The sequence below is a fragment of the Leopardus geoffroyi genome, chromosome C3 (assembly GCF_018350155.1).
Source record: "Leopardus geoffroyi isolate Oge1 chromosome C3, O.geoffroyi_Oge1_pat1.0, whole genome shotgun sequence".
NCBI lineage: Eukaryota > Metazoa > Chordata > Mammalia > Carnivora > Felidae > Leopardus > Leopardus geoffroyi.
Genome location: NC_059338.1, coordinates 202547 through 228155, shown reverse-complemented (window position 1 = coordinate 228155; position 25609 = coordinate 202547). Strand labels below are relative to the sequence as shown.

Below are 25609 nucleotides of genomic sequence, written 5' to 3'. Positions count from 1 at the left end.
AAAGGCCCTCACGAGCCAGGGAACACTGCAGGCTGGAGAGCACACCCAAGCAGGAGTATAGGGTAGCCAGATGGCTCCTGGAACATCTCCCACCACCAGGTAAAAATGGGGAGATGGTGTCCGGGGAAGGTCAGAAATCAGACCATATACCCCCATTGTGGCCACTGTGTCTGTTTGTGTATAGGGAGGGAGTGGACCCTTGAGAGGTCCCTGGAGCCCAGGGAAATGGAGGCTTGGGCTCCCTTGCTCTTCCCTCGTTGCCTGGAGAACCAGTGGGATAGGCATTGGGGCTTCACAGGGGATGGATGGGATAGCCCATGGGAAGACGAACAGGGACGCAGAGGCCAGGCCCTCATCCCAGGTCCCAGCCTCTCTGGGCCCCACTTACCATGCTGGTGTGGGTTGTGTATCGGCTGGAGCTACCTGATGAGGCTCCAGGAAGCCTGTAAGAGGGGAGGTAGGTGCTGCTGTTTGGGCCCATGGAGGCCGGGGTCCTATGCTCAGCCAGAGCCTCTTGCCTGGAGGCCTGGCTCCTTCTAGGGCATGGGGCCACGGGGAGTGGGCAGCAATGTTGCCACTGGTTCCACACCAGGTGTCGTGGGATTGCTGCAGGGGAGGGGGACAGGGAGCCGCCGACACCCTGCTTTCCCTCAGGTCCTTGCTCAGGCCAACAGACACCCAGACGTTGGAGGAAGGTGTCGAGGGTGTGGGCTTCTCCCCAGGTTCAGGCCCAGACCGCTCCAGGTACTGCACAAACCCAACAGCCCTGCTGGCCTCCCAGCCCCCACCCTTGCTCCCTCTAACCCATCTGCATCTCCCACCAGCATTGTGTAAACCACCCCACAATTTACACGGCTCCCCACCACCCCAAGCTCTTTGGCGACAGACTGTGGGCTACCTGATCATATCAGCAGCGTCTCCCAACCCACCTCGGAGGCCCACTGTACACTCATTCCCCAGCATGCACAACACTTTGAGGCCTCTGTTTGTATTTGTTGTTCCCTACACTTGGTATGTTCTTCCCCCTCCTGTCCCAAGGCCCCTCTAACAAATCATGCTTTTTTGGTGTCCGCTTGGTGAGCCCTTGGTAGACGGGTGGCTGAAGGAGGAGCTGGGCGGTATCTCCTTGTCCTTCTCTACCCTGGACACTCACCTGGGACTGAGGGTTGCAGAAGTGGGAACAGGGCTGAGGAGATGCTGGGAACCAGGGTGAGCAGCAAGGGGGCTTAGAGGGCCCAAGCCCAGTAGAGGAGTTCCTTTTGCCCACTGCTGGGAACGAACTCCTTCATGAGGTGGGAGGACAGCTACAGAGGGTCCGCGAAGACCCTCCAAGTGGCCTCCAGCACCAGGACGCCTCAGGGTTCCCTGACCACCAGGTCGGGCTGTGACATTTTCACAGTAAAGGTTCGCACAGATGCTGGCCTTAGCTCACTGCACTGCAGGCTGGGCAAGTGCAAGAGTTGGGTGTAGAGGACATGGGGCAGGTCCTGACAGCCACCTGTGGGCAAGAGGAGCAGAGTCAGCAGAGTGGTGGGGTTGAAAGGACCCTGGGAGGGGGGCAGAAGAGGCTGACCTAGACCATCTCAGCGGGTTATGGGAGGGTGGGGGGTACACAGGGAGTGGTCCAAAAACACGAGAATGCAAGTGGTAGGTCAACAAAAAAGGCTGGGGAAAAATCCGAGAAGGGTCAACCAAGGTTGTGTGAAGAGAGTAAGGAACCTACTCACCCTGTAGTTCCCTTTCCTTCTTCACAAAGCTGTCCTGGGGGCCTTGAGAGGTGCCTGTTGTAACCAGTGGAAATGTTTGCAAAAAGTTGCTGCCCACTGCCAATTGGCACCTCCCTCACAGAGGTCTTGGGAGTCTGGGCTCCACCTAAGGGGTTACAACTGGACTTGCGCACATGAAAGTGGTTTCCACCTCTTCCAATGACAGGTTAGGAATACCTGTCCAAGCTAAAGACTTCCAGTCTCACAGTTCATTCTTTAATATAAATATAAAGGGATTATAGTACGCTCAGGTACCGTACCAGTTGGATTTTGCAAGCGCGGTTGTGTCCTCCAACGCCACGTGGTTTTCTCATGTTCACACTTCTACAGGACTAACTAAAACCCCTTGCTTTACAACCCAGAGGCTAAGAAGCCCAGGACTCAAGTCCAGGCTGTCTTAACCAAAATTTCCTTCCCAGCTTGCCACATGCACGACCTCCCATTTTGGGAGCCAGGCACCTCAATGGCAGCTGGTTTGGTAGAACGTTGTTAGGTTCTTCTTTCCCAAGAGGACAGTCCAGAATATTGCCAAAGAACATTGTGCTGGAGCTTCCTGTGGGACAACAGGCTAGTACCCTGGTTAATCATTTTACCATAGGCTTACTCGGGGGGCAAATTCTTCACTTTCTGCCCCAAAGCCCTATCAGTACCTGCCGCCCCACCCTGATTTTAAGACAACTATGAAGAAAAGGACTCAACTCCACAAAGGGGCAGGTCAGAATATTGTTATACTGGCCACAGCATTTCAAAGAGTCCAATAATAGTAGTAGGCCTGGCTAGATTTGAGAACAATTTCTTGTTATGACGAACCAGAAATACAAGATTCCACGGAGAACTGGAACAGTTGACAGAATATAGTTGAACTTAATTAAACCTTCAAGGGAAATAAAAAAGAGGGTCAAACAAAGCCACTGAACGGAGAAGCCCAAGATTGGTTTGGGATAAACATAAGGATAGCAGCCTTTCAGCGTGGGTACCTTCTGAGCCCTCCCAGAAGGGATCTGCCAGCCATTCCATCCCCTTTTCTGAAGCATGTGCCAAATCAAATGGCTATTTCCTCTCCATTGCAGGTGTAAGCGAACCCAAAAGTATCTCTTTGGACAGGATACAAAGAGGACAGTTTATACATCTAACTCCAGGGTACAAAGTGCACACACCCAACCCAGCACACTCCTTATATGGTGTCAATGCCCACAGAAGTAACTTCAATCAAATCAGAGGCACTACCATGTGTAACCTATGTGGCCCTGCGGCTATGTCGGTGTTCCTAATTAACTACGCTAAAAATATCAATGTAGCAGAATGCATTTTTGAGCTCCAAATTTTCTCAACACTTTTAAGAGGCTATTAAATGTAGAACAGAATTGTTTCACAGAAACCTAGGCATTAAGAAGGAACACTGACGGGCTCTTACTAGGCCTTTTTCATGGGAACACAGAGTTGAAATGTTAGAACGTCAGAGCATAGGGACAGGTGAAGGGAGGCAGAGGAGGAAGAGAGTGTTCTAGCCACAAGGCCACCACATTCGTGTTCAAAGAGAAGTCAGAGCGATGGGGGTGGAGGAACAACCCAAACACAACCAAACAAAATCCAAGTCAGAGGAAAAAAGGGTTTCATACAACACAGTATCAAAAAAGTAAAAGGAACACACTAAAATGCACAAACTGGTGGCAAGGTGAGTCCATAGCCTATTGTGATAGGTCCTTCCAGCATCAATCAGGTGTCTTCTCCGTCTGTTATTTCAAGGTTATTTACACATGTGGTGACTTCTGAACAAGAGTCTCTCCCAGGAGGGCGGGCAGGTTTCAATCATTGGTTTCCGGATCTGTTTGTGCCATGTAAGCATCCAGCTCGGCATCCAAGTGTCCTTTTGTCTTTGACATGTACGCATCCAACTGGTTGTCCAGCTGCTCCTTGGTCAGCACAGGGCGGGTGAGGGCACCTCTCCCTCGTCCACGGCCTCGGCCTCGGCCTCCAAAGCCCCCTCTCCCCCGACCTATCATACCCCGACCTGGCCCAAGGGGAAAAAAAGAAAACAGTTACAAGTAGGTTTAATGGGTGCTACGGCAAGTGCCCCTTAGAGCAGTGGGGCCTAGCTGAGAAAGGCTGAAAGGGCAGGGCAAAGAGGAGAAATCTGGAAAAACAGGAAACACATTGGGTAGAAAGCAACACATGGAAAGCACACATAATGAATCCCTATTTACATGCTCATCTCTAAATGCTATTTAAAGACTTTTTATTCTGTTGACAAAAGTAAAATAACTGACAAAAGAATCTTAATCTCTCCTAAAACAAAGAAATTATCTAAAGTTGTGAGGCCCACTAGAGGTTTATTAATTAAAATACATTATAGATAATCCCATTTAGTAAGACAGGGAAGAAGTAACAAGGGCACAGAGAAACGGAGGTGTAAGGCTAGACAATTTTTAAGGTAAGCCTTATTAGAGAGCTTTCTGGAAAATCAGCTCATCTCTCCTCAAACTTACTAAAACTAATGAGCTGACCCCACATCAGGAGACTGAGGAGTTACTATGACATAGGAACAATGTGAGAAGATGGGGAAGAATATTTATAGTCGTCCCAGCCACTTCTATCTCAGATTCTAATTGCCTTCTAACAATTATGGTTATCTGAGAGGTGGTTTCAATCCACTTAACAAAACATACACAGCTTTCTGAAAAGCTACTTTAGACCCCCCACCCACCCCTGTGATGTCAGAAACCAGGTCAAGATAATTTGGAAACATGCTATTTCATCCTGAAACCCAAACGAGCTTGTACTTCACTCAGTGAGCCAAACATATAATGGTCTCGAGAGAAGAAACTAAGCCCTTGGCTATCAAATTTCCTTTTCTAACAGTTATTGGCCTTTGGCAACTTCAAGGTCATAAATTATGGAAGACCCACCACACACTATAAAAGGACCAAAGCCGATATACACAGGGGCTACAGGAATAGATTTGCTCCCACCCTAGACAGGTGTTGTTGAGAGTTTTCCACTAAGCTCTGTATCAGAAAACTCCCATGAGGTCTGGATTAACAACAGCAACACCATTAAATGCCTTTCCAATCTGGGTCATGATGAGGTCACAAGACAAGTAGCACTAAGTCTCAAAGGTAAGATTATCAACAAGAGTCAGTTAACTGACATGGTACCTTCTTGCTTTCTACCTTGATCAAAAAAGTCATCTGATTTCCCACAGACACAAACTTTACCTTGAATTTACTTGGCTTCAACATCAATACCCAGCTCCAACCTCACCATCCTTTTCCACTCTTTCATTTTTGTACATCTCCCTCTTCTTTATTCTTATCTTAGACTCAAAGTGGGGTTTTGAGCTATGGGATGGGGTGTGTGGTGGTGGGGCAAGGACAGAGAAAGGTAAAACCTCAAACTGACCATCTTGTCATTTTAACGATACAATTTAAGTTTGCAAGAACCTGGAAAAAGACTGCATATGATCTGGCTCTGACATGTACCTGACTGGTTCTTAGACAACCCATGACAGACTTTTGCACTACCGCATGTGAATTTAGAAAGTAAGCCAGTTTCAAAAAACAAAACAAGACAAACAAATAAGCCTGCCTATGACTTGAAGCTGTGCAGAAAGGTGGCTCTGAGTTTTGAAGGGAGAGAAGTAAAAGGGAGCTATTCTCTGAAGTTGGTAGCTGACTAACCTCTACCACCGATTCCGCCACGACCCATAGCTCCACGCCCTAGGCCCCCTCTCCCAGGACCTCCACGACCTCGAACACCACCTCTTCTTAAGCCCATTCGGGGAGCTACGGCTCGTCCACCTCGGAGCAGGTTTTGACCTTGGAGAGGAGGCATACAATGTATATGCAGGTAAATCCAAGAGAGACAAAGTAGACTCTAACCAAAGGAAGGCGGTGAAGGTTAAATGAGAGTTAATTCAGTTAATTTTTAGGTTGGGGGGGGGGGGCAAGCTGCACACCAAGTGTGAATAGATCAAGCTGCTCTTTATTCAATCAATTCAAAGTCTGACCACAAACCCATTTTGGGAAGAAGCTGGGAGTTAAGTTAATTAGTAAGTACATACAATAAATATCTACTGAATAATCAGACATGTGCCTAGCATTAAGGTAGATTTAAAAATCAATAATATGGTTCCTGCTCTCAATACGTTCTCACAAGGGACAAGAACAACATGGGGAACAGCGTTAACAGTGCCCAAAATGTAACAGGTAGCTAAGTGCTATGGACCAACTCATCCTCTCTTTTTTCCAAATAGAACAGCGTGTTTCACTAGTACTGGGAACAAAGATAGTTAAGATACAGGCCAAGAGACCAAAAATTTCTTAGATTCGACTTATTTCTAGAACTTGAATGTGCTTTTGATTTAAGCAGCAGCAGGGTGTTTCAAAATGGAATGGAGATGACATGAATTACCTGTTGTTACGCAGGTCATAGCCTCTCACCATTGCACATTATCAGAAAAGGAATGGTATCGATAAAAGACATGCAGCACTATTAAAAATACGTGATTTCAAAGGTTATTAATTATATTAATACAAATTCAGGCTTAAAGATGTTAAACAAATGTGTCCATAAGCAGCCCAAGAGAAAAGGGAAGGGGTAGGGCCCGACAATGTTCAAGTACACAGCACTGACCTCGGAGCGACATCCCGCCCCTAAGCAGGGTTCTGGTGGCACGTCCCCCTCGTAGTCCTCCTCTGGGCAAGCCTCTCTGGATTATGGGCAGGCCTCGTCCTCCGATTGCTCCCCTGGCCAGGGTCCCTATGGGTCGGCCTAACCGTGCCTGGATGTTACTCTTACCCAGGCGCTGCTTTAAGCTCTTCTGGAAGAAAAGGTGTTGGGGGATTGAGATCAAAAAAGCATTCCAGTGGCATCTAGCAACTCAAAGTGCAGAGAAAAAGAAGCAGTGAGATGGCTGTGTGCAGGGAGATAAACTTGCCGTAGGTGTCATATAAAGAACCTAATCCAGAAACTAGCCTTTGCCTCAGAACATGGTAGAAAAGAAGAATTCTGATCCAGAGCTTTTATGAAAGCTTGAGTATGGTCCCATGAAATTGGCATCAACACAAATTACCTCACTAGTTTGGCTACAGAAGCCATACACCACTAACATGAAACGTAAGTTTTAGTAAGAACTCTGTATTTCAAATCCTGGATTCTGTTTTTGAACCACAGGTCGACAATGATATGACTGGATTCATACTTGCCCAAGGACTACCACTGTCTTCAAAGGCTTACTCAAACACCAAATGAAGTTCATCACACTCTGGGAAAAATTTAAATTACAAGTTCATCTGAATTCTTGTCACTTAAAAACAAGATTTGATTTTTCAGTCAAAGAGGCCAGTGTGTTCCATTTTTCCTCTGAGTATCTATCTCCAGACGATCCACTTTTTACCTTAAGATGTAAATAAACACAAAAAAGTCAAACCTTTCCTTACATTTCTTAAATAGCCATTAATTCCATGTCTACCCTTGCAAACAGCTCCATTAAGCCAATACGATAACTTTTAATTCAAAATAAACATGTAACTCAACTGTATCTCCAGAGAGATAGCCAAACTTGTGTTGGAATTAAGACAGGTGAGCTATAATCACGAAACTAAAGGACATATTTGAGGACAACGGCATACTGCACATGGAGATATTCAATAATCTGTCCCTCAAAGAAAAACTATTAAGACCACATCTTAATAAGTTAAAAATCCTTCAAAAGAAAAGGATCCTTCAAATCCTTCAAAACTGTGTAGCCTTGAACACAACCAAGGCCCCAGCAAACCTGTTTTCCCACAAAACCATTAGCCAATAGGAATGAAAATAAATTCTGTATGTCCTCCTGCTTCACCCATAAATGACTACCAATGATTTTTTTATTAGCTTTCTAGCACAAGATAATAAGCTAAACAAAGGGGCAGTTTCTGAACATTATGCACTTAGGCATAACTGACCTTAAGAGCCTGTCGTGTCACCCTGACAGCACACAATTAGGAAGTCAGGACTTCATTCATTTTCCAAATCTCTTATGTTCAGTGATTCTGAGCATATTCCCCCCAAAATCTGTGCTTTAGTGGGGAATGCACAGTGCTTGCAAGTCCTCCCTTCTTAATCCTTAGCTGCCAGCCAATACTGGACTCTAACAGACAGGAAGCTTAAGGATGTCAACTATACCACCTAGTTTTCACTCGACAGCTGTGCTCTACGCTAAGGTGGCCACTAGCCACACGTGGCTATTTCAGTTACAAGTAAATAAAATTTTAAAAGCTCCTCAGTCACACCAGCCACATTTTGAGTACTCAATAGTCACACATGGCTAGGGGTTATCATACTGGACAGCAGATAAAGAATATTTCTATCACTGTGTAAGGTTCTATTGGTCAGCTCTACTCCAGAGGCTGCTTTCTGCACAGCTACATTTAAAGCTTCTTCTTGGGGCACTCCGTCAGTTGAGCGCCCAGCTCTTGATTTCATTTCAGCTCAGGTCATGATCTCAGAATCTGGGAGTTGGAGCCCAGCATCTGGCTCCGCGCTGAACGTGAAGTCCGCTTAAGATTCTCTCTCCCTCTGCAGCCTTTCTCCCCTGCTCACATACACTCTCTTAACCAAAAAAAAAAAGAACAGAAAAAAGAAGAAAAGAAAAAAGTTTCTTGAAAGGTCTTCTGGAATGATCTGTCAGGGGCTTATTTTCAGCAATTTATAATACCTACTCTTGGAAAATGGTGGTGCCTTTTTTTATGGCTTTCCTAAGTCAGGGACAAAATATAAGAACTCCCAAGGCTTAAGGTAGCTGAAGCAGAAGGCCTTGTTTATTTTTGGTCAGTGAGCCCAACAGTTCAGGGTGGGGGTGGGAGGGTGTTATATTTAACTGCTGAATTTATGCACAGCCATGCAGTGCTACCAGTTAAAGTCCTTACAGTTGCATGGCATCGCCCTCCAGACGCCCAGCCACAGCTTGGACATATCCTTCCACAGCCACTCTCCGGACTCGCATATAAAGTCTATGAATAATAAAGAGCAGGTTTTATTTCAGGTCTGAACAGAATTCTCTCTTACTGGTAATTTGAAAGAGAACCCACTTATTCTTTAAGTACTCAGTGCTCTCACTCCATTTTACTGACAAAACTTTAGGTGCTGTGGAGATGAAGGCCACCCTATTCTTTCTATATTTTAGCACTGAAAACGTTTGATTAAGGCTGTTCAGACTTCCTGTGCTAGGAGAAAAAAATAAAGTTATTTCCATAATTTGTAACTCATTTAACAGAGAATAAAGGATTTTCTGAGATCATCTAAAACAAATCAAAATTTTCTTCTTTCTATTTTTTGGCTTCAAACAAAAGACATTTATTCTCTCACAGTTCTGGAGGCTACAAAACCCAAAATTTCTTTGTGGTAAAATCCAGCAAATCTACTTTAAGGCCAAAGGATCAGGAAAAAAGAGATCAATACTCATTGATAACATAGACACAGGTCATACTGATGGCAAACTACCTAAAAGAGAAAGACAAGAAGTTACTTATTGGTACCTGCTAAAATGGGAATTCTCTGAACTTCTCTTTCCTCCAGAGAAGTTTCTGCTTTTGCCCTGAGCCACCTTGCAATCATCCATCATGTCCTGACAGCCTCAGTGGACTGCCTGACAGAGATCACCAGCTGCTTCTGGAGCATTAAGACCCATCCTCTCACCTGCTTAAGTTTTAATGCTGCCTGGACAGAGGGTCTATTCTCCATCTGCTGGGCCAGTCTTCTGTTTCTGGCACTGGCTAGCTGCTGTTGTTGCTGCATCGAAGCCCGAATATTCACTGGCATCGGCTGTTTGTTCTTCAGCATATTAGTAAAGCTTCAAGGTCGAACAAAATGGATGTTTAAATAAAAGCTTTATTACAAAACATTTATTGGCATTTTCATGGCTTGCTAGACCAGGAGCTCCAGATCCCACGAACTTTTAAGTAAAGTGGTACACTTAGATCAAGGCTGATGTGGGTTAAAGACTCCTCTGCTTCCACAAACTTGCAAGAATCAGAAACTTAGAAATGCAGCTAAGTGCAGCACATTCAATCAAAAAAGATAACAAGGGCTCAGGCTTTTAGAGAGGTGGAAGATATGAAAAACACGCAATAAGCAGATATGATGACAACAAAAGACAGAAAATGTGGTTTCAAAGACAAACAAAGAAAGCCAAAATGTTGGGGGAACCTGAGGGTGCACTGTAAGAACAAATGTAAGGAAGGACTAGAGCACCTCACAGACCACAGGATTAGCACCCCCATATAAATCACAGGAGTGTAACATATTTTCTTAATAACATGTAATATGTAAATATGGAGAATAACATGTAAACATGTAACTTAATAACATGTAAATATGGAGAATCAGTGTGTATCACACCCTAAGATATAAGCAGCACATATGCTTCGGAAAAGGCAAAAATAAACGTCAATTAAATCTTTTAGTGATCTAACATCAACTTAATAAAATCATTGGTCCGACTTTAGCTCAGGTCACGATCTCACAGTTCGTGGGCTCGAGCCCCATGTTGGGCTCTGTGCTGACAACTCAGAGCCTGGAACCTGCTTCAGACTCTAGGTCTCCCTTTCTCTCTGGCCCTCCCCCCACTTGCTCTGTCTCTCTCCATTTCGAAAATAACAAACATCAAAAAATAAAAAATCAAGTCATTGGTCAAAAGCAGTCAGTAAAGAGCTCTCAGAGACAGAAACTGCTTTAAGTACCTTAACTTCTCTTAGGCTTAAATTACTTTTCCTGATTCCAAGTGATTGCTTCTGAGAAAATCAAGATTAATTTAGCCACCGAACAGCTTGTGAAGACACTCTTCTATTATTCCTGTCAAAGTAAGTTTAATGGAACGAAAAAGAACAACACTTAACTGTAAAGGAATCTAACACAAAAACAAACTAAAAGCAGTATCGAAAGAAAGAGAAATGGAGCAAAGCAAGTGCCTCTTACAAGGCCCAAGAATGGCATTCGAGGGCCTTTGGACATTCCACAGCTTGCTACCTGCCTCTTACAGACCAGACACAACACTGCCGGCCTCGGACTGGGCAGCAAGCCTAGTGCAGCCACGGTACCATGCTACCGAGCTGCACCACCCCTGTATCAATGTAAAAAATGTGAAGAGAGAGAGGGTGTGAGGAGTCTTCTTAAAATACATCCCACCAGAGAAATATTTTCAGACAGCTTAACATAAAAATCTACTGACAAGGGGTTTTGAAACAACCGCCCAATTTGTTTTGTGTACCACGTAAGATGCAACTAAACACAGAGGTCTGTAGCCTTCTGTTGGTATTTAGTTTAAAATTGGTTTTTGTGCCTTGGACCCCAGGGCCAATTTAAGTAATGTTTTCTTATGAACGAGCTGAAGTTGCTGTTGGCTGCCTCACCGCTCATTTAGAGACATCTTGGTGGTGCTTTTTAGCACAACTTTCGGCGCTGACTGTGCAGCCATCTTCAAATCCCGAGAATCTACAAAGGACAATAGGCAGAATGAGCAAGTCAGGAAAAGGACCTCCTCATTTCTACAGGCATCAAGGGCTTCACCCAACAGCGAATGAAAAGAAAAGGCCTGTGTCAACGGCTGTGGAAGAGCCCACCAAAACGCACATCGGGTGCTTAAGTCTCCACCATAGTTACCGCAAACCGCTACATCTCGAGGCCGCAGGAAAGTGTCTTCCCAAACCCCCAAGATGGCAGACGCACGCCAAGCTGGGCAAGCTGAGGGGGGCTAAGTGCATCCAGGACAGTCCTCCTCAACCTTGGCTGCAGGGAGCTGCTCACCCTCCCCAAGCAGACCCCGATCGCCGGCGGCCAGGTCCGCGGCCAGCGGCGGGGAGGGAGGGCTGGCCAGGCGCTCCTCACGGGCAGCCAACGCGGAGAACCGTGACGCAGGCAAAGCCGTCTGGAAACTGGCTTCCGACTCCACACCCAGGCGGGAGCCCTCGCGAGAGCCGGGCGGGGGGAGCAGGGAAGGTCTCCCGAACCCGCGGCCGCCCGCGGCCGCCTCGACGCTCCGACGCCCCCTCACCGCCCAGTCAGGGCCGCCGGCCCAGGCCCCGCCCCCCGGGGCCTCCCGGGCCGCCCCGCCGCGGAAACGCACCGAAGGAAACGGACGCCAGTGCGCCTCCCGGGGCTGCCACCACGCCTGCGGCGCGCGGGCCGGGGTCCGGCCGAACCTGAGCTGACGGGGTGGGCGGTTGGTTAGAGGAGTAAGCGGTAGGTCGCTAGGTTAGCTCGTTGTAGCCGGGCGGCTGTCCGGTCGGCCGGTCCGCCTGCTCGCCCGGCCAGCCCTTTCCTGCCTTGAGTCTGTGCCACCACAGCCGCCGTCGCCGCCGCCGCCGCCTCCCGCTCGCTGCCCAAAACAAAATGGCCGCCACGCCCAGAGCCGAGTGGGACCGGCTAAAATGGCGTCGACGCAATTACGTATGACGCCGGATCCGCGCACAGCGAGGGGGCGGGAAGATTTGCGCTACGCCTGCGCGGGGATTGGGGCGGAGCCCTAGGGAGAAGACAGGTCCTTAGCCAAGCGGTGGCCGAGGTGCTCTCTGCTCCGCCCACGGAGGGGCGTGGCCAGTGGTTGCTGTCGGGGATCGTCAGGGCCTTACGACCGCGGCCGCGTGGTTGTGTTCTGGTCCGCTGGCGGAGGTTCGGCCTCGCGGGCGAAGGTGGTTGTGTTTCCTTGCGGCGCCCCAACCCTGGCCGAGGCAGACCCCGTAAAACTGTTTAGTGGGATTTGCCATCCCCCTCCCTGTTGGGGGGGGGGGGGCTGCCGCGAGCCGGGAGAGCGGGGTGGGGGTGGGGGGGAGGCACCAGTACCCTGCGCTCTTGTCTCTTCCAGAACGTCGTTAGTTCTCACGGCGGTGTCTGCGTCCAGCTCCCCCTCCCACGCCCTCTCCCCCTGTCAGTCATCCGCATTTTGATGCAGACCTACCTGCGTTGGATTTTTCTTATGCCCAGGGATGCAATAGAAATACTCGCACGTTTGGGACGCCTGGGTAACTCAGCCAGTTGAGTTGGCACTCTTGATATCGGCTCAGGTCATGATCCCAGTGCTGTGGGATCCAGCCGGCTTCCGGCTCTGGGCTGAGCGTGGAGCCTGCTTGGGATTCTCTCCTTCTCTCTGCCCCTCTCCCCAGCTCGCCCCCCCCCCCCCAAATAAAAATAAATGTTTTAAGAATGAGCGAATGAACACATCTTCAACCCTTCTCCATTTACGTGCCTCAGGATGCTTTCGTTTTCATTCCTAGCATTTACGTGCATGTGTTTAAAGGCCTGGCATCCTGGACTTTACCTATGAGAGGGTAAGGGTCGTGTTTGTTTTGTTCACTACTACGTCCCCAGTTCCTACACGATGCCTAGCATATAGTAGGTCCGCAGTAGATATTCTTTGGAGATTGAAGGGAAATTCCTTCTGGCTTTCTGGCTGAGAAGCTGAAGTCTCCTACATCTGCAGCTGGAACCTTGAATGCCCGCCTTCCTACGCCTTGAGCAATCCTCAGCTAGGAAGATGTAATGTTTCCTTGACCTCTCTCCGAAAAAGATCCCTTCCCAAATAAGGTGAATTGGGAGTGAGGTACCTTGACTTTCTCACTCACTTCCAGACTGCAAAGGAGACACACGGCAGCTGGCGAGAGAAGAGCCTTTAATTAAAGATGAGTTGCAGGCCGGGCCCACTACTCTTGCGCCCTGGGTGGAGGGTGGACAGGGTAGGAGAGTAGGAAGGGAAAAACGGGGTAAGGGGCAAGCAGGGAGAAGGGAAAGGGCGCTGCCCCCTGGGGCTGTCTGCTCAACTGTTCTCCCAGAAAAAGTTGTTACAGGCCACTGTGAGGGCAGCCACCAGCACCACATACTCTTGGAAGTCCACCTCCCCATCTCCATTCTCGTCTAGCTCTTTCATCACCTTGTCCACAGCGTCTGCATCCTTCTGGGCCTGTGGAGGGGGGAGATGGAGAGGTAGGCATATAGAGAGGGGAATAGTACTGAACCAGGGGCAAGAGGGGTGGTTGATCGGGAAGAAGGAGGCAGAGACGAACAAGAGGGAGAACTACATCTCATTATGGGATTCTTCTGAGTCACCCTTCAAAACACACTTGTGGCCTCCTGTTGGCTGCAGAATAGGCTTCTTAATGAGGCAGAGTAATAACATCAGTTACCATAGGTTTGGTGCCTAGGATGCAACAAGCTTAACAAGCATTGTCTAATTGGAACGCAAATAGTATGAGGCAGCTTTCATTATTCCCCTGCTAGAGAAGAAGCAAATTAACACTTGGTGGTTAAAGAATGTTCCCGAGTCACACAGCTAGAAGCTGCCCGAGTCCGAATTGGAACCCAGGCCTGATAAAATCTCAAAGCTGGTTGACTTTCTACTGGCTTCTTTACCATATAAGCCCCTGTTAGCATTTGCAGCCTACTCTTCTGCACCCTTCACTCAGGTCAAAACCACTGAGCATGCTCCATATTCTTTTTTCTTCCATGCTTTTGTTCATGCAGATACCTCCCAAAATGTCTACATTCGCCCTGATAATATTCCAGTGGAAATCTGTGGCTCAAGTACCACCTCTTCGGAGGAGCCCACTTCAGTCAGGTTACTATTTCCCATAATCCTTTCTGGCAATTCTGTTCAAGCTCTGAGTACTTCCTGAATGGTTGGCCCAAGACTTCACGGGGACGGGGATCTCGTTGCCTCCTGTCAGCGGACGGGGGCCTCTTTTGGTCCTCCAACTCTGCTCTCTCCTGAACATTTCACTTCCTGGCGTTCATGGTTTACTTTCATGTGTCAGTGTTTCCCTTCTAGACTGTGAGCCTTGTTACTGATGCATCTGCATAGGTCCTAGCACTTAACAGGTGATTAATAAGTTAGGGTATTTTTGTCTTGAGCCTGGAGGGGTAGGGAAACCTGGAAAAACCCAGGAGAGAAGTCTGGGAGAGGAAGGAGACAATTGGGCTGTGTTGGGAAGATGGAAGGGAGGTGTCCCTCCACCCCTCACCCACTCCACCCTGTACCCCACTCTGCTTACGTCCAGGAAGCCAGAGAGCTCGGTCTGCAGCAGCTCTTTTAGCTCCTTCTTGCTCAGCTTGTACTTGTCTCCCTCCTTGCCCGAGTGGGCGTGGAACACGTTGATGAGAGTCTCCATCGCCGTCTCCAGCTCTGAGCCCATTGTGCAGCTCACCTACCCACCCCCACCACGGAAGGAAGTTAGGGACCATGCTTCAGGCTATCTGGAGTCAGGGCGAGGGGAGCCCTCAGCCTAGCCCTGGTCCCACACCTGAAATAGCCACGAGATCAGAGCCACACCACAGTTTATCTTTCACTGAGATTTTATGACATGGCAACCTAACAGACCTGAATCTAGACTTGCTCCCTGTGCCCCTCAGTCCATATCCCAGCCAGAGGTAGTCGGTGTTTGGGGCACGAAGACAGAGCAGCCGTGGCTGGCTCTAGAGGCCTGCGGTGGACTCTGGTGGTTCCTGGCTGCCTGGGCAGACACTGAGAAGGGTGGGGCCGGCAGGCAGGGATGGTCACAGGACCCTGCCAAGCTGCCTCTGGCTCTATTTTTACCCTGCTATGCCTGAAGCTCTGCTGTTGAGGGTGGTGGGCTGCACCCCCCTCTACGGCCTTGACTGCTGCCTGCCCCTAACAAGGAATCTGTCTGGTGCCCTCAGTCAGCCTGACAGGAGGGAGTGGTGGCCCGCGTGGCTGGCCCAAGGCTTCATGGGGAGGGGGGATCTCACTGCCTCTGACTTTCCTATCAGCAGACTGGGACCTCTTTCAGTCCCTCAACTCTGCTCTCTCCTGAACATGTCACTTCAGCTTCCCTGGGGTGCATCTCCATGGCCTCTAGTTTGGTTTCTCTTCCTTCTCTGCAGAATCAGGCCTCCCATCGGGTGATGGTGGGGAGGGAGAAGGAATGTGGACACGTTTCCCCAGAGCCAGGGCTCCCAGGGAGGGGGAGGAGACCTCCAGGGCTTCATCCCTGCTCCTGCCTACTTACTCCCACCCCTAGGCCCAGGCTGGATGAGGTGAGGACAGTGACAGCTGGCAGAATAGGGCTGGTAAATGTTGGGGGCTGGGAGTAAACAGCTGAGTGCATCCTCTGAATTCAAGGGGCTGGAGAGAAGGAAGAAAAAAATGGAGGGGTTTGTCGAGGAGAGGGGGCCAACTCAGGAGGCCTCTTTCCTTTGGCCTTAGGATGGTCAGCCCCTCCACAGCCTCAGGGGGCAGCTCAGGTGTCTCAGATCAGGTGTCCTTGTCCTTCCTCAGGCCTAAGGGGCTGAACAATGGGCCCTGATCGAATGACATTCCAGCTTTACAATGGGGACCTTGTGAGTGTCACCTGAACTCTGGGCATGAGAAGCAGTTGTCACAGAGACATGGGGGAGATGGAACCCAAGCTGGGGCTGATGGAGGGGATAAGGGGCGCGTGTGTGGGAGGGCTCTTGGTGGCTCGGTTATTGGCCCATCCAGGAGGGGCACTTAGAGGTTGCCCGGAGCCCTTGAGGAGCCGGGGATGTTGTGCAGGGGCCATTTGGAGAGGACTTTGGCAGGGAGTGGGCAGACGGGAAGACAAAGGGAAAGACTTGAAGGAAAGAGAAGTCTGGAAGTCTGGGCCGAGGAAGGAGGAGGAGACAGAGGGGGTCATGTGAAAGGAGAGTTGGGAATGGGTAGAGTACCCTAATGCCCTCTCCTCCTGATACGTCACGGCCCATGCTCTCCTACCCCGCGGCTTCTCTGGGACCCGGGCTCTTGGCAAGGCTGGGTGCCGGTGGGGGTGGGGGCAGAAACAGCAGTCCCATTTGCTTTCTGAGCCTCCTGGAAGCAAAGTGGGAGCTGGGTCCCCTCCGCAGGCCCTGGGAGATCCGGGGAGCCTTGGGAAAGCACTCTGAGGGCGCTAGTAGGAGAACTTGATCTCCTGGAAGCTTCCTCCTTCCCTGAGGACCACCACAGACCTCCCTCTGAACTTGACTGGCCTCCCTGTGCTACTGTCCAAACCCTGTCTCCCCCAGATCCCAAACTGCTGTGGCGGGAGCCCCTCCCACACGCTCAGTGCACCCCAATGCTGTTGCCCCAATAGTGTCGCTGTTCAGGAGCTCTGCTGAAGTCCCCTTTCCCCCCAAGCCGGCCACAGCAGGGACCCCGTGCAGAGGGAGCAGATACTCACTGTCAGCCTTGACCTGAGGTGGGAACAGGTTCTGGACAGACAGACCAGTCTGCAAATGTGGCTACCAGAGCTGTGTGGGGAGACCTGTGTTCGGTCCCTCCCCCGCGGCCCCCCTCCCCGCCAGCTCCACCCCTTCGCAGACAGACACCCCGCCGGGGCGAGGGGCCAGGAGTGGACAGAGGCGCCCTCTGTCTCCAGGGCTGGAACAGGCCGCCCTGTGTGCTCTTTTCCAGCCTCGGGCGCCTCCCCCGGCTCCTGGGCCCCAGGGAGGTGGGAAAGGTCCTGGGAGGGTCACGGAGAGGCCTCTCACTACCACTGCGTGCAGCACGGGCAGCACAGGGGAGGATCCCGCCGAGGGGGTCTCAGCGAGGGGCCCTAAGCCTCCGTGAATCATTTAATCCTGGGACTTTTAGTCTGACTCCCCGCTGACAGATTTCAGTCCGGGGCCTCCTGCACGGAGGTCTCGGCCGGACCCCCGCCCCACTCCGCCCCGCCTCCGTGGGAGCCTCTCGGGGGTCTGGGGCTGCAGGGTCCTGTTCAGGATCCTCCCCTCCGGAGGGGCTCTCTGTGGGGTCTCTCAGCTCCAGAGTGGACGTGGTGGGGGGTGGTGGTGGGACGGCAGGGGTCCCGGGGGGCGCGCGCGTAGGCCGGGTGGGCCGGGGGACCCCGGGACCCCGCCCGAGGGCAGGGGTTGGGGGTGGGGGCGGCGGCGGCGGCGGGAGGCGGGCCTGGGCGGTCTCCTCCCTCCGGGATCCGGGCAGAAGCGGACACCTCCGGGCTGGGCTGGGGCGCTGCGCCTCTCCCCCGCCGCGGTGAGTCCCGGATCCCCACCCTGGGGGGTCGGGCGCCTCTCTGTCGTGGGGCTCGCGGGCCCGTCCCCGAGCCAGCTCGGACCGGGGTGCGGGAGGGTTTGGGGGCGCCCGGCCGCCGTCCTCGCTAGGGGGAGCGGCGGGCTCGGGCCTGCGCCGCCTGCCCCTGCCCGGCGGGGTCCCCGCGGCCCGACCGCAGGCCTGACCCCGGCCACCCCGCCCGCGACACAGCCCGGGGCATGTGGGCGGGCCGGGTCCCTGTACAAACAAGCTTTGGAGACAGCCGGCCTCATGACCCCTGGGGGCCGGCTGAACCTCCGAGACAGGGCCCTAGGGACCAAAGTGCCTCCTGGCAGAGGAGTCTGGAGACTTGGAGACCAGCACGGAGGGGGCTCTAGGACACAGACACTTGGAAAGGACCACCCAGCTCAGACCTGGAGAGGATGGGGTTTCTGGAAGCACACACCTCTTCCTCTGCCTGCACTGAGCTGTTTCCTGGCCCCCTGCCCCAGGCCCCATCCCTGTCCCCTCCCACCTGCCCGGGAAGGTTCCCTGTGGGCTGGGACAGGCTGGCCTAGTCTGACTCTCCCTTTCTCTCTTCCCTGTCCTCCAGGGTCCCCATGGCAGCCGAGCCGCTGACTGAGCTGGAGGCGGCCATCGAGACAGTGGTCACCACCTTCTTCACCTTTGCAGGGCAGGAGGGCCGCAAGGGCAGCCTCAGCATCAATGAGTTTAAGGAACTGGTCACTCAGCAGCTGCCTCACTTGCTCAAGGTAGGTGGGGGTCTCTGGGCCTGAGACTTAGGGGGACAGTGGCTGCCAGACGCCGGGTATATGAGGCAGGGTGATATTCTGGGCCTGATCGTGTGACCCCAGGTATTCGGTGGACAAGGGTGTGGGTGACTACATGTGTAAAGGATTCTGGGGTGTGTGTGTGTGTGTGTGTAACTAGGTAACACTGTGTCAGTGTGAGTGCAAGTGTGTCATTGGGCTTTGTGTTCCCATCAGACAATGCTGTTGGGTTCTCGAGTATGCTCTGTGCCTTTCTGGTCTCATTTCCCCAACACAGGGGTGGACCCAGAGGTGGCTTCCAGGAGACTTACAGACCATCAGAGCTGGAAGGAGGCCAAGACAAAACAGTCCAAACCCCTCACTTCACGTATTTGGAAACTGAGGCTCAGCTGTGTGTAGAAAGGGGTTTGTGAACAATAAAAACACAGTCAAATTCATGCAGAGATAGATCTCAGAGTAGGAGAGACCTGTAAGTAATCCATGATTGCTTCTCACCCCCTCTGGGAATCCCCTCAATAATGTGCCTGGTAGGGTCATTCCTTCTCTCCTACTCACTGGACAGAGTAGGGATTTAAATTTCATCCACTCTGAGTTGCCTCAGCATCCCAGTCTGTTAACAGTTTCTGTTTCATCCCTGCTGAGAATTCACAGGCACGTAGGAGGGTGTGAATATGGATAAAAAAGCAACATCACCAGCAAGTTTTGGAGACTCAGTCCATCATCTGCAAAATCCCCTACATTCTTAGACTTCTCGGCTCCTTCCCTTTCTCTTCTCTCAGGAAACGAGACACCACTCAAGGTGCAGTGTTCCCCAGAGCTGTGTCAAATACTGACTGGTTTTTCCTCCAAACCCAACTCCCCTTGGGCCTGGAAATGCGGGAAGTGACCTCTTTGCTTTTGGTGACTGCTTCCAGATCTCAGTTCCTTCCTCTTCCTAAGACGTGCAGCTTCTGGGAAGCTCCTGTGCCACCTGCCCCGCTCCTTCCTGAATCCCTTATGACTCTGCAGCTCCTGCCTTGATGTTTTTCTTCCCATCGCTGCTTTTGCAGTGTGCACACAGACCATTCATGCAACACCTGGGCCTTTCAGGGACTTCAACCCCTCGCTTCCAAAGACTCCGTCCTGCTTCTGAGCAGCCCTCTCTGTTGTCGCTTCAGATCTTGTCATTACCAGCATAATGCCCCACCTCCCAAATCTCGGTCTCCTTTCTCAGAGCATCACCTCCTGCTGTTCCAGTTCTGTCCCTCCACTCCAGCCCTTCCTGGACTCCACCAGGACCTTCAGTCTTCGGACCTTGTCGCCTGTCCTTCCACATGTCCCTCATGTCTGCAGTCCCTCCTCATTCAGCTGGGCTGTAAGGCTTAGCAGGGAAATCAGTCCCCCGGTCACGGCCCACCCTTGATTCTGTTCCTCTCTGTCCTGGTTTTTTGGCAGAATCCCAACCCAGGTTAAGTCCAGTATTTCATGTTCATTAGCTTGATGGTCAAATCTACCATTCTTTCTCAGATCCAAAATAAAGCCAAATTTCCACTCTCAGAGGGAAAAAAAAAAAAAAAAAATCAATCAATCCACCAGTCCACCTACCCTTCTGTGTCTGCACTTTTGTGTAGCTGAATCTGGCTGGATAAAAAGATGTTGCCATGTTACTTGTCAGACTCTACCATTTTTACCAATATTATTTAAAAAATTAAAAAAAATTTTAATGTTTATTTTTGAGAGAGACAGAGACAGAGACAGAGCACGAGCGGGTCGGGGGCAGAGAGAGAGTGAGACACAGAATCAGAATCAGGCTCCAGGCTCCAGGCTCCAAGCTGTCAGCACAGAGCCTGGCGTGGGGCTCGAACTCTCCAACAGCGAGATTGTGACCTGAGCCAAAATCAGATGCTCAACTGATTGAGCCACCCAGGTGCCCCTATTAATATTATTTTTTAAATTGAAGTATAGTTGACACACAATGTTGACTTGTCTGTCTTTAAATCTGTGCCCGCAAACTCCAAGGGAACTCTTGGCACAGCCTGCCAATTCTGCTACGTTTCCGCAGTTGGTTCATTGACCAGCTCTTTCAGATGGTAATTTCACAACTTTTCCTCCCTCCTCAAACTCCAGTCCCTCTTTCCACAGTCTCCCTCTCACTGAGAACAATGTTCTCAGACAAATAACAGCCGTCAGGAAACTTCTTTGTACTGCCTCCCAAGTCTACCAAAGGTCAGCATGCACCCTGCCTTCCTTCCTGCTCCCTGAAGCATCTGTCTCTGCCCCTGAGGCCAAGCCCTCCTCTGCTGCCGGACTCCATTCCTCCTCCCCAGCTAAAATCTCGACTTTTTCGGTTCCTCCTCTCTCTCGCATCATCAATTCTCCCTCTCTACCAGATTGTTCTGATCAGTTTTCCCATATATTGTAATATCTCCCATCTTAAAAAAAGAAAAAACACCCTTTCTTGACTCTGTAACCCTCTCCAGCTATGCCTTCCATCTCTGCAAAAATCAAAAGCAGCAAGGGTTATTTATACTCTGGGCTCTCCTGGCCCCAAATGCTCATTCCTCAGGCATTTGCCAGGCTTATTCTTCGCTGAACCCAGATTTTTGCTCAAATGGCAAATCCCCATCATGGCCTCCCCTCACTTCTGAGGGCAAAGACCACCTCCCTTGTGCTTTATTCCTTTACCCTCTTTTATTTCCTTCCAGAATACACCTATCACAACCTGACTTCCATCACATACTTACATTTACCAAGGGTGTGCGTCCCATGAAGGAAAGGAATCTGCTCCCCGCTTTATCTCCAGCACTTAGAGCAGCGTCTGACTTCTGGCAGGTGCTCAGCAAAATATCGAGTGAGTGAAAGTGTAAAAAAGGAAGAATTTTTGTCGAGTGAGTAAATGAATAAATAACATCTCACCTACTGTTCTACAAATGCCTTTTTAAAATGTAACAGCGCGGGGCGCCTGGGTGGCTCAGTCGGTTGAGCTTCGGACTTCAGCTCAGGTCATGATCTCGCCATCTGTGAGTTCGAGCCCCGCGTCGGGCTCTGTGCTGACAGCTCAGAGCCTGGAGCCTGCCTTGGATTCTGTGTCTCCCTCTCTCTCTGACCCTCTCCCGTTCGTGCTCTGTCTCTCTCTGTCTCAAAAATAAGTAAACATTAAAAAAATTAAAAAAAAAAACCAAATAAAATGTAACAGTGCATAAAGGATATTTCCCATTTGAAGAAAATGATGCACTGTATGTAATGGTATGTAGACTAACACAAATTTATGTGGCGAACTTGCTGTTGATGGACATTTCTTGTGTCCATTTTTTCCCTTTTGCAAACATCCTTGTTTATATATCTTTGCGTACTTGAGGGAAAATATCTATAGGGTAAATGTCTGCCAGTAGAAATATTAGGTCAGAAGGCATGTTTGTTTTTCTTTTTTATAGATATTTCCAGTTTGCCTCCCAGCAAGGTTGTCATCAGGCTTCAAGGCCACCAGGGCATGCGAATGCCTGTTTACTCACGTCCTTGCCGAAATTGGGTCTTATCAGACTTTCAATTTTTTCTAATCTGTGAAAATGATATCTTGTTCTGATTTATACTTTTAAAATTCTGAGTGAGATGGAATATTAAAAAATATTTTTGACAGATATGCATAATCCTTATTCTGTGAACTGCTTGTTTATTTCTTTCATTAAAGAGATTTTCTTTTTCTAAATTTTATATGTTTATTTAGTTTTTAGAGAGAGATAGAGTACAAACAGGGGAGGTGCAGAGGGGGAGGGAGACAGAGGATCCAGAGCGGGGTTTGTGCTGACAGCAGAGAGCCCGACGCGGGGCTCGAACTCATAAACCGCAAGATCATGACCTGAGCTGAAGTCAGACATTCAACCGACTGATCCACCCAGGCACCCCTCTAATAGTTTTTTAAAAAGGGGAAAGAAATAGAGAGTAGTGAATGAGAGCATAAGCTTTAAGTCAGACAATCTAGGTTCAAATGCAGATTCTAGCTTGTCATCCTTGGTTATTTAATCTTTCTGAGCCTTAATTTATTTTTCTTAATTAAAAAATTTATTTTAATGTTTATTTATTTTTGAGAGAGAGAGAGAGAGAGACAGACAGAACATCAGCAGAGGAGGGGGAGAGAGAGAGAGAGGGAAACACAGAATCAAGAGCAGGCTCCTGGCTCTGAACTGTTAGCACAGAGCCAGACATAGGGCTCGAACCCACAAACTGTGAGATCATGACCCGAGCCGAAGTCGACATTTAACTGACTGAGCCAGTCAGATGCCCCATGAGCCTTCATTTCTGATCTGTGAAATGGACTCATAATAATACCTTCCTCATTGCACTGGTCTTGCATTTATTCGGTCAATATTTATTGAGCACCTATTATGTCCCGTCCTGATGCTGTCGTAGGCTTTGGGTTACAACGGTGAACAAGATGGACAAGGTCCCTTTCATTTTAGCAGATCATGAAGATTAAACGGAGTAAGGCATTGTGCTTGCTTCGGCACAACATATACTAAAATTGGAACAATACAGAGAAGATTAGCACGGCCCCTGTGCAAGGATAATACGCAAATTTGTGAAGTATTCCATATTTAAAAAATAAAAATAAAAAAAAATAAATGGAATAAGGCATGTAAAGCGTTTAGCATAAGGCTTGGAACAGTCGGCACTATTAAGTGCTTACAACTGGTGAAATGTTAGCTGTTATCACTCTTTTGGTTTTTCCTTTTATAATTAGCAATTATGTAATTGCTCATATAATAAGAGGTGAATTTTCCTTTTCTTTCCTAGTACTTACACCTTTCATTTCTTTCTCTTGATTAGTTGTATGTTTTTTCCCCTCCCAATATAATGTTACACTGGGCATCTTGCCTTCCACTGGTAATGCTTGTAAGTATTTTACGATTAAGCATGAATGTGGCTTTTTAAAAGGTCTTTCTTAGCTTTTCTATGAATGAGCTTTAGCTTCGTGCCTTCTGTAGATTTGGCAAGACTTCTCTGCCTTCATTCACACATTGATTAAAATATTGAGTATTGGGCTCTGCCCGTGGCGCCCTTCTCTAGTTTGACATTGATCCATCGTTCAACAGCTTATGTTTTGGTTGTGATCGTTCATCTCGCAACAGACCCTTTGATCATGGGTTCAGTTTACAGTATCCTTTGATGTCACAGGCCTGTCATGAGAGGCTTTGTCAAAGACCCTGCAGAAAACCAGATACCCCATGTCTTTGCCATTCGCCTGATCCACCAGGCTAATAACCGACCTGGAAAGAATGAGACTACATTAGGGTTATACAAACGAGTGGCTTAGGACTGTGAATTTCCCTAGCTTTCTGTGAAGGAAGAAGGTGGCCTGAGAAGGCTCTGAGGATGGCCTGCATGGGTTCCCTGAGCATCCTTGAGCAAACCCCAAGTGCCGTGCTGTGCCGGAGCCCATCTTACCTGTAGGCGACAGTTCATTGTGTGCACCTCTTCCCAGCTCTGTGTTCGGTGACTTCATGGTTGTGGTTCATGATCGGCCACGGTGGGAGTATTTGCATGCTGGCAAACACTGCACGTCAGGTCCTCTACCTCCCTCTCTGCTGCCCTTGGAGCCTAACCAGTTTGGAGAGGTTAGTAACTGCCAGACACCCTGGCGGCACTGTTCCGGGGCTGCAGCCTCGTCCTCAACACCTGGGGCAGGTCCTAGATGAAGGGAACGGACATTAGCAGTTCTTTCCTCTCTCCCTATCTCAGGAACTCTCCTTTCTAACCCCACGTTTCCTGTTGATGTCTCCTCAGGATGTGGACTCCTTAGACGAGAAGATGGAGAGCTTGGATGTGAATCAGGACTCCGAGCTCAAGTTCCACGAGTACTGGAGGCTGATAGGGGAGCTGGCCAAGGAGATCCGGAAGGAGAAGGCCCTGGAGACCCGGAAGAAGTAACGCCTCTGACCAGGATAGGGCCAGGCTGGCCAGGCAAAACCCCACGCCCCCCAGTATAGCTTCCTCCTTGAAACACAAATGTTTCTTGTTCCCACCCTACCCTGCTTTCTTCTCTTGAGAGGAGGTGGTCTGAGAGTGGGTCCAAAAATTTTGAGCTCTTTGTAGACCAGGGACGTTACTCATCTTTGAATATCATTCTGCAGCATCGAGCCCCAGGTCTTGTACCGGGGAGGTGCTCAATAAATTAATGGTTGAGGAGGGGCTCCTGGGTGGCTCTGTCAGTCGAGCGTCTGACTCTTGACTTCGGCTCAGGTCACGATCCCATGGTTTGCGTATTTGAGCCCGGCATCAGGGTCTGTGCTGACAGTGTGGAGTCTGCTTGGGGTTCTCTCTCTCTCTCTTTCTCTCTCTCAAAATAAATAAATAAATAAAATAAACAAATGGTGGATGAATGAGTATACGAAAGGAAGAGAACAGACACCCGGGGCAGGCGAAGTGACTCTTACCCCGCCAGGTGCCTCCCGGGGCCCAGGGGCATGGTCTCAGCTCACACTTTCCTTTTACCCGGGGTTTGTGTCATTGGACGATAATGGTAGCAGTGAACTTGTGTTGAGGACTTGCTGTGTGCCAGGCACAGTACTAGACACTTTTCCTGCGGTATCTTTTTTTTTAAATTTTTTTTTTTTTTTCAACGTTTATTTATTTTTGGGACAGAGAGAGACAGAGCATGAACGGGGGAGGGGCAGAGAGAGAGGGAGACACAGAATCGGAAACAGGCTCCAGGCTCTGAGCCATCAGCCCAGAGCCCGACGCGGGGCTCGAACTCACGGACCGCGAGATCGTGACCTGGCTGAAGTCGGACGCTTAACCGACTGCGCCACCCAGGCGCCCCTCCTGCGGTATCTTTGTGAGTTGATCCTCACAGCCCTTTGAGGAAAGGTACTGTTTTTAAGTTCTGTGTTGAAGATGAGGAAACAGATTTTAGAGAAGTTCGCAGACAAGAAGAGGTGGAACTGGGTTGAAATTCCAGAGCCTCTGTGATGAACTGGGATCCTCTCCGGATGGGTGGTGTGGGACCACTGAGCCCTCTTCTCCTCCCTCCCTCCATAGCAGGGGTGAAGCAGAAGAATGGACACAAGGTTCTGGTACGAAGACTGTGGGATGGGCGCCCCTCTCCC

The 25609-nt window shown here is 49.8% G+C and overlaps 3 protein-coding genes, 1 long non-coding RNA gene and 1 other non-coding gene across 19 annotated transcripts; 3 read left to right on the top strand and 2 right to left on the bottom strand.

Annotated features, from left to right (window-relative positions):
- Window positions 1–2476: 2476 nt before the first annotated feature.
- On the bottom strand, window positions 2477–12208 carry LOC123586666 (chromatin target of PRMT1). 14 transcript variants are annotated; one of them, XM_045455861.1, is made up of 7 exons: window positions 11869–12156; window positions 11156–11237; window positions 9444–9597; window positions 8675–8758; window positions 6399–6585; window positions 5444–5581; window positions 2477–3777 (listed from the first exon to the last, which is right to left on the bottom strand). In XM_045455861.1, the coding sequence occupies exons 2-7, from the start codon at window positions 11218–11220 to the stop codon at window positions 3572–3574; spliced, it is 834 nt and encodes a 277-aa protein (XP_045311817.1). In that variant the 5' UTR covers window positions 11221–11237; window positions 11869–12156; the 3' UTR covers window positions 2477–3571. The 14 variants fall into 14 exon arrangements, with proteins under 14 accessions (XP_045311817.1, XP_045311820.1, XP_045311818.1 ...); XM_045455864.1 differs by having other exon boundaries at window positions 6399–6582; XM_045455862.1 differs by lacking the exon at window positions 11869–12156 and adding an exon at window positions 11550–11793.
- A 1185-nt stretch (window positions 12209–13393) lies between these two features.
- S100A1 (S100 calcium binding protein A1) lies at window positions 13394–17040 on the bottom strand. Of its 2 annotated transcripts, none has more exons than XM_045455878.1 (3): window positions 16928–17040; window positions 14786–14938; window positions 13394–13698 (listed from the first exon to the last, which is right to left on the bottom strand). In XM_045455878.1, the coding sequence occupies exons 2-3, from the start codon at window positions 14924–14926 to the stop codon at window positions 13555–13557; spliced, it is 285 nt and encodes a 94-aa protein (XP_045311834.1). In that variant the 5' UTR covers window positions 14927–14938; window positions 16928–17040; the 3' UTR covers window positions 13394–13554. The 2 variants fall into 2 exon arrangements, with proteins under 2 accessions (XP_045311834.1, XP_045311835.1); XM_045455879.1 differs by having other exon boundaries at window positions 14786–14948; window positions 16928–17033.
- Window positions 17041–17608: 568 nt separating this feature from the next.
- On the top strand, window positions 17609–24692 carry S100A13 (S100 calcium binding protein A13). The gene is made up of 3 exons (XM_045455877.1): window positions 17609–17739; window positions 18350–18509; window positions 24288–24692. Exons 2-3 carry the CDS (start codon window positions 18357–18359, stop codon window positions 24429–24431), a joined length of 297 nt encoding a protein of 98 aa, XP_045311833.1. The 5' UTR covers window positions 17609–17739; window positions 18350–18356; the 3' UTR covers window positions 24432–24692.
- Window positions 18516–22155, top strand: LOC123586670. The gene is made up of 2 exons (XR_006706886.1): window positions 18516–19326; window positions 21941–22155. It is a non-coding gene; the product is annotated as an uncharacterized LOC123586670 (long non-coding RNA).
- LOC123587034 lies at window positions 22998–23102 on the top strand. The gene has a single exon (XR_006707104.1). It is a non-coding gene; the product is annotated as a U6 spliceosomal RNA (small nuclear RNA).
- Window positions 24693–25609: the final 917 nt, after the last annotated feature.